Source organism: Cheilinus undulatus, linkage group 15, assembly GCF_018320785.1.
Source record: "Cheilinus undulatus linkage group 15, ASM1832078v1, whole genome shotgun sequence".
In the NCBI taxonomy this organism is placed as follows: domain Eukaryota; kingdom Metazoa; phylum Chordata; class Actinopteri; order Labriformes; family Labridae; genus Cheilinus; species Cheilinus undulatus.
The window spans coordinates 10,358,406-10,372,142 of record NC_054879.1 but is presented as its reverse complement, the minus strand read 5'-3'; the positions used below and the strand labels follow the sequence as shown (position 1 = coordinate 10,372,142).

General features: G+C 39.0%; 1 protein-coding gene across 1 annotated transcript in view; it reads right to left on the bottom strand.

Annotated features, from left to right (window-relative positions):
- Window positions 1-283: 283 nt before the first annotated feature.
- The window catches only part of spegb (striated muscle enriched protein kinase b), an 85,497-nt gene continuing 72,043 nt past the window's right edge, over window positions 284-13,737 (bottom strand). Inside the window, exons 37-41 of the mRNA XM_041806773.1 lie at window positions 12,178-12,417; window positions 10,577-10,800; window positions 7,648-7,723; window positions 7,238-7,387; window positions 284-5,662 (exon numbers count right to left, since the gene is read on the bottom strand). Coding sequence (XP_041662707.1) covers window positions 5,407-5,662; window positions 7,238-7,387; window positions 7,648-7,723; window positions 10,577-10,800; window positions 12,178-12,417 — 946 coding nt within the window. The 3' untranslated portion in view covers window positions 284-5,406. The remainder of the gene's footprint in view (window positions 5,663-7,237; window positions 7,388-7,647; window positions 7,724-10,576; window positions 10,801-12,177; window positions 12,418-13,737) is intronic.

The following is a 13,737-nucleotide window of genomic DNA, read 5'->3' as shown; positions in this document are numbered from 1 at the left end:
TGTCAACTACTGTGTAATTAAGAGGGCATTTTGCCCCAAATATATGTTCTTTTCTTTACAAAAAGCCCTTATTTAAGATGCTCTTATGATCATCTGGAAAAGTGGACAGTTCAGCTAGCAGGCAGAGTTAGTTATTCCATACATGGCTCAAATAAATTCAGCTGAGTTACTCAATTGTGGATTAGAAGAAATTCTTCGCAGCTCTACAAATACCTCTGCAACCATATTTGATATTTTTCATCCATATGAATAAAAAACAGGTCGACAATAATGATATATTTGTCATATTTCTTTTATTGTTCATAGCCTTTAACAGCTGTCATGCCTTTTCCATGCCAGATTCAGAAATGTCACCAAATAAAAAGCAGAAGCTATTACAAATACAGTCACTCAATAAATAAACAAATCGCAAACCACACACAAAGCAGTCACATCCATATAATCAAAATAAAGAACTTGTTGTTCATTTTATCAAACTATTTACTCTGTGGGTCTAATATCCATCACGAGGCACTGCAACACATTCCACAAAGTACGGCATAGGATTTAATACAAAATGTGGCGCATTCAACTTCTTTTTTCCAAACCCTGTTGTCTGCTTACAAAGAGCTGTAGTTTTATCTGACAGGATTAAAGAATAGTGATAGATATTGCACAATGCAGCATTGCATCCTCATGCTCATCTTGCATGTTTTCATTCCTATTTAAAACTGTGTGTGATTAACTTCTGCATAGGAAAAAGACAAAGAGCTGCAGAAAAGGGCAGTAGTTATCTAGCAGTAGCAGTAGAACAGAAAGAACCAGTAAAATAATTTCACTGAATTACCAACAATCTCTGCCAGTCAGTACAGAATAAGATGATTTCCTAAATCCGTGCTGCAGCTTCATGTGCTATAAAACACTCAGAGGAGTCTGACTGTAATCCTTAATGCACTTTAAAATGAATCCAGTAACACTTTGTGTGTTTAGTGTGCAAATCTGTACTTCATATCAACATATGGAGATTTGTGCAAACGTTTTACATTCATGTCTTAAACTGAATTTTACCTTACAATGTAAAGTAATGAGAAGGGACAAGAAAAGTCAGACATTTAGCATGAATGAATGAGGATGGATGAGTGAATAATACTGATTTAAGATCACAATACTCCTTTATACTGTGGAAAGACTCCAAAAGCAAGTATTTAAGATGAACCATTTGAGGGCAGAAGGGGATTTTAAGTTTTTTCCCCAACAGTTGCAATGTAAAACTTAATTTAGACAGAGACTTGAGTCTTTAGTATAGTCCCTTATGAGGAAATAATAAGTGTTACGCTGGATAAAAGCTTGTTTAAAAAAACAAAATTTGCATGGGTGTACAACACACTTTTAAAAACTAGCTGTGTCCTATGTACCAGTGTAAATGCTGGGACATGTACCATCACGATCACAGCCTGCTGACAGACATGAGGACTGGCACCACTTTTTACCATTATTTTTCCCTTATAATCCTGCATGTGAAGAACACATGCCATGTACTGTTTAGTGAATAAAGCTTGTGGTTTAATTTAAAAGATTCCTCAATTTGAGAGAGTGACCAGCAGAGTTGAGCAGCGCAACACCTAAACTGTGAGTCTGTCTCACAACAATCGCCCCAGCCTGAAACTAAACTATCTTTTTATAGCTAGAAGATGTGCATACTTAATACGGGGGGAACAAAAGATGGTCTTAAAGCCCAGTTCAGAGTAAAGATTCACGACGAGACAAGCTGAAACCTGCAAATGCTTGCGATGGGCCATGCTGCAACTTTATGAAAGTCTCACAGTTCACACCACTGCAACAGAGGGAGATGATGTGCCTTTCAATAGCAATGACTCTCGTATTACCGAAGTTACTGCGCAATAAATCTGTATAAGAAAGACGGTACTGCGGATCCTACCTCTATCATCATGATAATGTGTATCAGGCTGTATGATTATTGAATAAGGATGATTCATCTGTAATTCCCTGATTTTGTCACCTTTTAGTATGGCACTGCATGCTCTGCTTAAGTGTGAAGCTGATGGAGGAGACGTAAGATTGAAAAGTTTATTGTTGTTGTTGTTATTGTTTACTGTTACCTCTGTAGTTTATAGCCTATAAAAATGAGATTTCCGTTCTTCATTTCACATTTATCTGCCTGCAACATCCAAGAATAGAAAGAAGCTGTTGGCGGTTTGACAAACTGAATCACGTGCAACACCATCTGCCTGTGTGGTTTGAGCTGCGACAGCTCAGTTCACACAGCTGCAAACGTCTCCCGTGACGTTCTAAAACGGTCTTGTTACGTCGCAAATCTTTGGTCTGATCTGGGCTTAAAAGAGCGGCACAGCTGCACAGAAACGGCACGTTGTGGACTATACTGAAGGAAACAGAAACAGAAACTGTCTTGCAGGAAGACAGTTCAAAACGTTTTCCCTTTGGGAGACTCTAAAAAAAACCCCACAGTCTGCTGCTATTTCATCAGGACGAATTAAATACTAGATTTTAAGGTAATTCAGAAATTACCAGTTGGTTTGAATGGTTGTTTATCCAGTGTATGACACATAATTTACATCGCCTTTATTCTTAAAGAAGCTAGGATTTGTCTTCTAAATAATGTGCTCAGACATTAGGAGATTCTCCATGTTAATGCTGAATATATCTCACATATAGAGCACTGAATAAAAGGAAGCGTCTCTTCTTAATTATGCTCTTGGCTTACTGTGTCCTAGCGTTTGCTGGATTGTGTTTCATTTTGACATTTATAGTGTTGTTTTATACAGTCTGCAGAGGCAGCAAATTTGCATATGCATTGAATTTATATTTCTTACAGTGTCTTGTTAGCTTGTATGAGCTGGTGTATAACACTTAAGGGAATAAATAAAGAATATTTAAGTTAATTTAATGCTTAATATAAATGTTCAGTCTTTGATTATAAAACTGATATGCCATCTAAAATCTGTCATTTATAAAAACAAATAAAGCAAAGCCTCTTTTTTAGTTGTAGCAATTTAAAATTACAGTAAAAATAAGAACTGAATCACTCAAAATTGTCTTAATAAAGAACTTTTGTTCATAAATAGTAAAGGCATATTTTTAATGCTGACTAATGCTAACTCTTAAGGGCACTTGGATGCACCCCAGGATCAGCAGTGGGTTTAATAGAAACTCAGGCCACGCTTACACAGAAACAATCCATTGAGTACGCAATAATTTTTCATTTTCAGTTTCAAAACCCCTGTGTTCAGACATTTCATTACAGCTGATGAGCACATCAAAATGACTAAAAACGCTGTAGTATACATGCCAAGCCAGTAGATGGCAGTGAGACTTTGGAATAAAACACATGCATGCACGCAGTCGTCCTTCTACAGAGCGATAAGTCGTAAACGTACAAAAATAGCCAACACATGAATGTCTGTATGAAAGGATGATGAGATGTTTGCTACTCCAAGAAACTACAAAGACTACAAGCCTTTCTCAAACCACTCCATACTCACTCTGAGTGGACTCTATCTGACACCATGACTGAAGTTGGCTCACACTGTTTGAATGGTACTGAAATGACACCAGAGCGGAGAAAGATTAGCCTGCTTTTAACAAATCGTACCGAGATAAGCTCATATTAGATTTTTTGGAAGGAGAAGACTTCAGTGAATCGATGGCATTTGTCGAGATGGAAAAAAGCTACTATCAGGGCTATCAACAGCTATGAGAATAGGACAGATGTATGAGGAAAGAGGAGTGACCGGTTGTTAAGTTGACAGGTAAGACAGCGATTACTGAATAAAGTTTGGACTGTCTTGTTCATATTATGTATTAATGTTTTCTTTATACATATACAGTTAATAGCCATCTTTTACAGTATCATCTCTTGTAACTTTATTTAGAGCCGGGATTTGAAGGGCTGATGGTCAGTAGACCATAAAAATATAACACAGGAGCTACCTGTGGCCCCGTGTGTGTATTTTTGAATTATTATTATGATTTGTGAACACTTAATGTTGCAGACCCCAAGAGCTTGCAAAAGTTGTGGAAGTGTTGAGGATGAAGGTGTAGAGAGCGGTTTGAGAAAGGCCTTAAATGTCAAAGAAATTTAGACTGGAAGTGAGCAGCAACAACAAAACTCATGAGTCCTCCATTGTTGTTTTAGTCCACGTACTTGCTCCTGGGTATTGACTGGAACCCTAATGCACGTGTGTAAATCTCAGCTTTCAGTGGAAACTTTGTATCAGCATTTTTATGGCTGCATTTTCAAAAGTTTTCTCTCTGAAACGCCACTTCAAAACTTCCCATTTTCAGGCACGAACAGCCATAAAGTAACAACGTGTTATCATTTCGTCGACGTGTAAACGTGGCCTCAGTTTAATCTCATCTTGTAAACCTCATTTTAGTAAACTCTACTTCTACGTGGCTAATCAAACTGGATTGTTTTCACTAGGCTGCAGAGAAGCCAATGACGTTAGCTTATTTGTGCTGAAGGAACAACAGTTCTGCTGTCTTTGTCATCCCAAGGGGCAAAACTAATGACCTTGTAACAACTAAGAGTAATAAATTTTTCTTTTGAGAATATGAAAATACTTTCTATCCTACTTTTGACCAAAAGGTAAGAATTTTTTGCTGATTATAGGAGTGCTTTTCTTATAGCCCTTGCAGAGAATCCTCTAATACATCCTCCTAACTACACTTTTTAAAAACTCAGAACTGGTACAGCTACATTCTTACAATCCTGACAATCACTGTCATGCTACAGCAGTATAAAAACTCAGATACTGTAGCAAAGATATGATACTTTGATTAGAATTTGATGAAGTTTATGTACTGTCCATCTGGTGAATGGAGCTAGACATCACAAAATAAACCTCAAGTCAAGAAATGTGTACATTAGACTGATTGACTCAAGTTATCAGCTGTCCTTGCTATAAAATAAATTTTCATAGATGGGGATCTGGTTAAACTCTTTCACTGATTTGATGTGGTTTTAACCTATGTAAGAGCTATTTTAGGCCTTTCATAGTGGGTTAACATAATGCATAAATAATTCTCCACTCTAATAGTTTCAGTGTTGACAGTAAGAAATGAAATATTCTACCCAAAATGTATGCAAAATTACAAACCTTGAGGTACAAACTTTAACACAACATCCTGCCTTGACTGAGCAAGGTCCACCATTACAAAAAAAATGCAGTCAGGCTCTTGTAGTTTTGTAAGAGTTTTCTCCGGTATCAAAGAATCCTTCAGATTCTTAGAGGAGAAAAGGTGACGTCTCTGTAGATCGCAGCCGCTGCTGGTTTCTCCACTTTCCTCTGACCGAGCTCAGCAACTCAAACCTGAAGCGCCAACCCTGCCTCATGGCCCAGCAACTGCTCCTTGAGTTCTGCCAACGGGTTTTGTGGAAGCCTGTTTTCACTGGGTGACAGCCGCGGTGGGTGTGGTTGGCACATTTGGCGTGGCAGGGCTGGTGGGCGTTTGTGGCGAGCTCTGGTAGGACCGTAGGAGAACTTTGTGCTTTGTGGCCACCTGCTCTCGCCTGCGCTGCTGGTCGGCCAAGAATTCCTTGAGACGGGTGGTTGTAAAAGTGAGAGTCTGCCTCCGAAGGCGCATCAGGTAGGCATCCTGAAGCCATGAGTTATTGAAGCAGTCCTTAATGGAGGGGCGGGCCCTGTAGAAGACCAAACAAAGTTAAAGAGTTTTTGTTTAAAATGAACTATGTAGAATTTTGGCCCACTCTTCTTTTCTGAATTCAGCCACATTGGAGGGTTTTCCAGCATAAACAGCCTGTTTTAGGTCATGCCGCTGCATCTCAATTAGATTAAAATCTAGACTTTTTTTGGGTTCTTTTGTGACCTCCTGGATGAGTCATTTCACTCTTAGAGTTATTTTGGTAGGCCTGCCACTTCTGGGAAGGTTCACCATTGTTCCAAGTTTTATCCATTTGTGGATAATGGCTCTTACCAAGGTTCACAGGAGTCCCAAAGTCTCAGAAATGCTCTGTAACCCTTTCCAGACTGATAGATATCAATGAATTGGTTTATAATCTGTTCTTGATTTCTTTTATATGGCACCATGGTGTGTTGCTTTTTGAAATCTTTCAGTCTACTTCAATTTGCCAGAAAGGTTCTATTCAAGTGAATTCTTGATACAACAGGTCTTGCAGTAATAAGACCTGGATATGGCTAATAAAACTAAACTCAGCTTTCCAAAAAATGTGGTTAATCACAGTTAATTCATGATTGAATAAGGGAGGGCATTTACTTTTTCACATCCAGCCTGGTAGGTTGGGATGACTTTTGTCCCTTAATAGATAAAATCATTATTTAAAAACTGCTTTTCATATTAACTCTGGTTATTTTTGTCTAATATTAAAATTTGTTTTATCTGAAACACTTCACTGTGAAAAATACAGTGTAAAGAAACAAAACAAAACAAAAAGCCCAGAAAGAAATTGGGGAAGGGCAAATACTTTTTCACAGCACTGTAAGTAAAGCCAACAGAACATCCCACAGGGCGACAGTCAGACTGTGTCTTCAATAGTTGTGTGATATATCTGCGACTGTAATGGTATTTTGATACTGTCCAGGTGTTTTGTAATACTACAATGGAAAACATGGGTAATTCGTAACAATTTTATGGTTGAAAATGACTGTTCTTCCCTAACTTTTTGTCTGTGTGACATAGCAGCTGAGATGGTTTGGGCATCTGAGGCAGATGCCTTCCTGTGAGGACATGTCCAACTGGGAGAGAACTTACTGGAGAAATAATATATATATATATATCCCCTCTGGCATGGGAACACGTCAGGATCTCTCAGGAGGAGCTGGAAAATGTTGTTGGTGAGAGGTAAATCTGAATGTATGTTCCAGTGAGGATTAAAAAGGTGCCTTATAAAGATACTTTAGCAACCAGAGAGAAGAGCAGTGACATGACAATGCTTACAGTCCATGCCTACAACAGAAAGTGGAGTAATATGGGAGAAAGTTTGAAAAGAATGATTTTCTTACTGTAATGAGGGCAGGAAAATGTTTCAATACCAGAGAAAAGGGGAATGTGTAACTGAAAAGTCACAACTTAGCAACCATATGAACTGATGTTTTTCTATCAGAATAAAAGGAGAAAGACGTTCTCTACCAATATTTTTTTGAAAAGAAAAAACATGATTGCTGGGGAATTAAATAAATTAACCATTTGAAATTCTGTACAACATAGTAATCACAAGAATGACTTGTGTCCATCTTACCAAGGGTAGCTACAGAGGATCTTTTTAAGAAACAGGGAGGCACTTTGGGACACATTCTGGTAGAGTTTAGAGAGGTCAAACTTCGCCGCCTGGATCCTTGCTTCCGTCTCCTGAGGATCAATTTCCATGAAAGGCGACCTGCCGCTCAACCTGGAAAATCAGGGACAAGTTTAGACTCTATAGAAACTTCTGATAGCTTTACATGAATAAAGCAAAATTAAAATACAACCCGAGATGGGTCATTGGCTGAGTTTCATATAAATCAAAAGAAAAAAATAAAATATTCCACTTTACTGTTTCTTAAAAGCCCATGCAGTGGACAAATATTCAATCCCAAGCCTCATTTCACATGGAGGCTATTTCTTTTTAAACAGAGCTTGCCGAGAGGAGGCTGTGAACACTGTACTCACATGATGAAAGTCAGTACACCCACGCTCCAGATGTCAGCTGGAGGGCCCACAACGTCCCCTTTCAACATCTCTGGAGCTGTGAGGAGAAGACAGGGGAAACACAGAGCCTTCATCAGTCTACACAGATCTTTAATTACATCTGCAAAACATCTTTGAAACGCTGAAACTACAGTTCATGATTGAGTGCCTGCGATTCTCTGTAAGTACTGACTTGATATTGAGTTTAACTTTGAGAAATGTGTGAAAACATAGTTTTACTTAGTGGAGAAGTCTCCTGTGTTTTCACAGCTAGAGCACGCCCACTGACAAAAAAGTTACATAAACCCTCCACATGAAGAGGAATAAGAAATTATCTTATCAACAGGACTGATCAACAAAATATCTATAGCAGGATGTTTACTGAAACACCTCCTTTCAACTCAAGTCTTTTAATGTCTGATTTTTTGGGTCAAAATTGATTCTTGGTAAAGATTTAAAATACATTATACTTTTGTCCTTTCAAAAATGTGAACAATGCTTTTCAATGTTAAAACCTCAAATACTTTAACTTAAACACACAGCATGTTCATTTTTGCCACCAAAGAGCCTTCCTTTTTTGGATATTTTTTGTGAGGTTTAGGCCTTTATTTATAGAAGACAGTGGATAGAGTCTGAAACGCAGATGAGAAGAGGAGAGAGACATGCAGGAAAGAGGCCACAGGCTTGATTTGAACCTGAGCCGCCTGTGTACATGGGGTGCCTTGACCACCAGGCCATCTGTGCCCTCCCAAAGGCTCTTAATCAAAACAATAACTAAGGGTGATGAGTAGAGACACTGTTTAGCTTCCTACCTTCATCCATCTTCTTTGCTTACTTATTGTTTCGAATTAAGCATTAATACCTTCCTGCTTTGCACTGCAAGCCATGCATAGCATCTGGGATTTGCAGGGTTCCAAGACATGGACTTTTTAACTATAAAATAAGAATTTCCCCAGATCTCTGAATCTTTTTATGTCATATCTTTTCTCCTGAGAACATCCCCTGAGTTCTAGATGGATAGGCTACCACTGTGAGCTTCATGCAACAAGCAACTCAGACAGTCTAGAGTCTAGTTCTGCTGGCTCTAATTGATTTTCTTTGCAATTGCTTAAACTAGTGTTGAAGTAGCATGCTTACTTAGAAGATAAATCATGTGTGCTTTTGTCCCCATGATTTTGAACAGTGGACACTTCCTGTGTAAACACTTTCATTAGACTCACTTTTTATTCACTGGCTGAGATATCCTGCTGTAAACACAGTGGCCTTTAGCATTTTAAGGGTTCAATATGTTGAATTTTCTACTTAAAGAAAAATGAATGCTTTAATATTTCTGAAATATCTGACTGAACTATGATATAACACATCAGTGCTGGTGTTATTTCTGACACTTGTGCCAAACTGATAAAAATCTGCATTTTATGGCTTTTTATTAGCTCAAACAGACATCTGCTTGGAAAAATTGTTTTTGAAAAGGCATGGCTTGGGGCGCACAGATGGCCTAGCGGTCTAAGATGGTGCCCACGTACGTGGGCAGCCTGGGTTCAAATCTGGCCTGTGGCCTTTTGCCACTCTCTCCCCACTCTCTCTCCCGTTTCCAGTTCTATCCACCGTCCTCCCCGATCAATTAAAGGCATGAAAAGCCCAAAAATAAATCTTAAAAAAAACAAGACAAGACGTGGCTAATGTGACACAGAATCCTGCCATCAGTGGGTTTCTATGTAACAAACTTTATATAAAAGGTTGACATTATCGCCTCTAACAGACTTTACCATTCAGAGACCACTCCCATCCTCTCCTGCACCTGCACCACCACCACCACACTACAGCCTGCTTCAGGGGACTCTAGAGGGGAAAAATCCTCCACCTCAAACAATCGCTCTGAGGCAGAAGTGCTGCGGGACACGGTGTCACTTACTAGCAAGTGGACGTCACTGTCACTCCCCCCTCATTTGGAAAACCCCATCCTTTCCCCCTCCCTCCAGTACCAAACTGCTCACTTTCTGTGCATTTTTTGAATTACTGAACTGGGCTGAGATAGCTTTGAGCTGGGGGTTTACTTACACTTTAACTGTCTAAATTAATGAAAATATGGCATAACCTGTGTTATATATGTATTTATAGATGAATACTTACATCTCCTCAAATATTCCCAACAAATTTAAGAACCAGAGAAATCCAAATCTTTTATACTTATAACAGGATGAGTCCTGTCTGCCACAACAGTAGAGCTGTGCATCCTGACAGGTCAAATGCGTTAGGAATAAGCGTGATAGATAGAGTCCCTCTTCCTTTCCTTTATTTTCTATTTGTGAATTGTTTTGGACCGGTTTTCATGTGGGAAATAAAACATTGAGTTAAGCTGTGTTGGGATGTCCGACAGTCTTGAATGCACCATGACAGCAGTGCGTGCAAAGTTGCGACTGTGTCACCTTTAAATGTCGTCAGAAGACTCAGGTAGTGGGGAGCGCTGCCACTGAGAGAAGAAGAAGATGCCAACTCGGTTCTCTACAGCAAACCCTAATCCCACGGACTTGAATAAAACTAGTCTTTGTTTATGAATTGTTACCCAACCAAACTAAAACTGAACTTAAAGGAAGCTTAGGTTTACCGAATTGGCAGTGCAATTTACATACTATGCACTTCAGTTTGACGTAACTTATGTGTAAGCAAACAACTACTTGTTACACAAAATCTGAGCAGCAGAAGTTTTGATTCCATCCACCAGAGGAATTCAAAAGTTCATAATTTTATCTCCCTTTAGTCATACATATGGGCCTCTTTAGCTGCAAGTAATTATAATAAAAGTATCTGATGATGGGTTTGTGTATTTTTCTGATCAAACGTTGATATGAAAATTTAGATAAGAGCTGCTTTAGTTTTGGCACTCCCAATGGTCTGAGTAAACTCTTACACATGTACTCCAGCGTTCCAATCGGAGGGCTGAATTGTTTGAGGAAGAGAGGGTTGTAGGTTTGAGCGCTGCCAAAGTCGATGATCTTGATGACGTTCATGTAGGTGACGATGATGTTTTCTGCCTTGATGTCCAGGTGGAGGATCCGCCGAGTGTGGAGGTAATCCAGACCCTGGAGGATCTGCATGATGTAGGTGACCACATCATCCTCTGAGTAACGGAACCTGAAATAAAGCAGAAAACAGCTTAGAGCAGCTGCTCTTGGGTACATATTTACATAAAACCTTCTCATTCTGTTCATGTGGGAGCATTTTGTGATCCCAGACCTGACTAACAGTCATTTAATAAAAACATCTGTTTATCTTTACTAGGGATGCCCGATATTATGGGCAGGATATCGTATCGGCTGATAATAGCTTAAAAAGTTAATGATCGGTATTGGCCGATAATAAAATTTAAGACTGTCTGTACAGCCGATAATGTGACATCCTAATTAGACGCATTTAAAGCCCCACTTCGTTATACCTAGCAGGCGCTTGTAGCCTACCTGACCAGCAAAACTTCATTTCCAGTCACGTAAAGAAGCTCCTCATTAAAGCTAAACATATTAGCTTCACCACAGATTTATGGACATCAAGTGTCAGTCCTGTTAGCATGTTGAGCCTCCCCGCCTCAGTGGATATGAGGACTTCAGTCTTAAAAAGCCTGTCCTGCACTCACAGGATTGTCTGGTTCTCTCTTTTGATAGCATGTTTCAGATGTAGAAAATAGAGATAAAAAATGTGCATGTCGTGCTACGTGACAGTGTGCGAAACAAGGCAATAGCAATGACAGACTTCTGTGTGCCAAGTCTCCCCTGCACACTCTGCAGCTGCCCTGGGTGCCCTGTCTCCAGCATGGGAGATGTGGGTGTCACTGGGTTGTTACAGAGCTGTTCACAGTGAAATGCCAATTAAACTTGGTTGCTTAGTTAGTTTGTGCTGTTTAAAGCAGAATCAGAACTACTTCAGTTGAAGTTTTATTTCTTTTGTTCATCTTGAGTTTTAAAAAATTTAAAATCATATTTAAGCTCTGAACTATAGTAAGATTTTTCGCATTGAAGAATCTGTCTTTTTGTTGTTGTTGTTATTTTAAAGCACTTTGTCAGGAGTATCTCAGGGAGCCATCCTGCAAACAAAACTAAATTTATAAGCTATTTCTTTTATGCACTGTGGAGCTCAGTGCCATCAGGTTATTTCGCTGCTTTTTATTGCCCTCAAAGATGCAGATGACTTTGGCTGTACTGCTAAAAATACATGTAGCATGTAATGCAGATGTAACTCAAAGACATTACTGTAAGTTTTTCATTAGTGTATGGCTGTATTTGAAAAAAATAATACATCCTTCATTCTGATAAAAATCAAATGTTTTGTATGTTTCTAAAGAAATAGACTGCCAATATTAAAAATAATATATATTTGTAGTACAGGATGGAATTGGTGTTTTTTAAAGTGGAAAAAATGTAATTAAATATCAGTATCAGCATCGGCCAAAATGAGTTTTAAAATATCGGCATATCGGATATCGGCAAAAATCCAGTATTGTGCATCCCCAATCTTTACCTGTCTATTAGGCTGAAGAGCAGTTCCTTCCCACTGCAGTACTCGGAGATAAGCACTAGGTAACGTGGTGTGACATAAGCTTCATGCAGAGCCATGATCCTGTCATGATGAAGAGACTTCAGGATGTCGTATTCCTGCAGCACCTCCTGCTTGCTGTCTGCCTCGTATGGAACAATCTTCGCCATGAAGAGATTTCCTGTGGCGTTTTCCCGGCACTCTCGGATTACACCAAACCGACCTCTGTGATAAAGGATAAGCCAGTGGTTACTAATTTCCAAATACTACATACTCATACTCTTAGGAATAGGAGCTATGGGAGAGAGCTTTGTAAAAATAAATTAGAATAAAACCGATGTGAAAGGTGCAAGGCCGAAGGTCCATATTGGATGCTGGTGATCTTTAAGCCCTCAGGCGATACTGCATTAAAAACAGGCATGGGAATTCTGTACTGGAAATCAATACATGGGATCAGGAACACTTCCAGAAATCATTGTCCATCAACACAGTTGACACAATGGTAAACATGGCCCATCCCTACTTTTTTAAGATGCGTTGCTGCCATCAAATTCAAAATGAGCTAACATTTTTAATGAATGGTATCTTGTTTATGTTATGAAAATATTAATAAAATCTGTTTTTATGAGATTTTCAAAACATCACGTTTTTTAGATGTATTTTTCACAGCACCCTAACATTTTTGGAATTGGGGTTGCATAAGTTAAATACTCAAACCTAAGCTGGAGTTCAGTTGTCCACACCAACGCTGTGGACTGAAGCAGTGATTTCCTTCCACAGTTGCTATTTTTTGACTCCCTTTAATCCCACTTTTCAGGCTGCCAAACAACACTATTTTACTTCTTCCCACTCGTATTGTTACAGTGTCAGCCTCTAAGTCATGGAAGTTTCTCTTCTCTTGGGTACTGCATACCACGCTGTAAACTCTAGAGCTGAGGCCAGCAGAACCATGAATATCAGGACGCAATATCAAAATAGCAAATGTTTACAGGTGCCACATTTATCAAAGCCTGGTCATGCGCTGTGATTTTATCAACTCAGTTCAACAACTTTATTAATCCCTCAAGGGGCAATTGGTTCAGAGTAGCTTGTACATAAAAACATAGATAAAACACAGTGACAAAGACAACAACAGTAAGTGTAAGCTAAAATACTCAAGAAGAGCTAAAAAAGTGAGTACTGATATAACTTAGGCTTAAAAGGGACTTGCAGGGTAAAAGACTGAAAGGGATGTACATAAGACCCTAAGGAGCATTTAATAATCTGATTGCACACAGAAAAAATGATTTTAAATGGCTGTCAGTCTTACACACAGGTAAAACATATCGTCCTGATGCCAATGGAGAAAATTCACCAATAAGTACATGATCAGGAGAATCCAGAATACACTCAGCCTTACGAAGGATCTGCTGGTTACAAAAGGAATTTAAATCTCTCTGTTTAACACCGATGATTTTTGGAACAGACTTTAATAATACTGTTTAGACTGTTTCTGGCCTTCACTGACAGACCGTGAAACCAGCAGATGAAATGAAACAAAGAAGA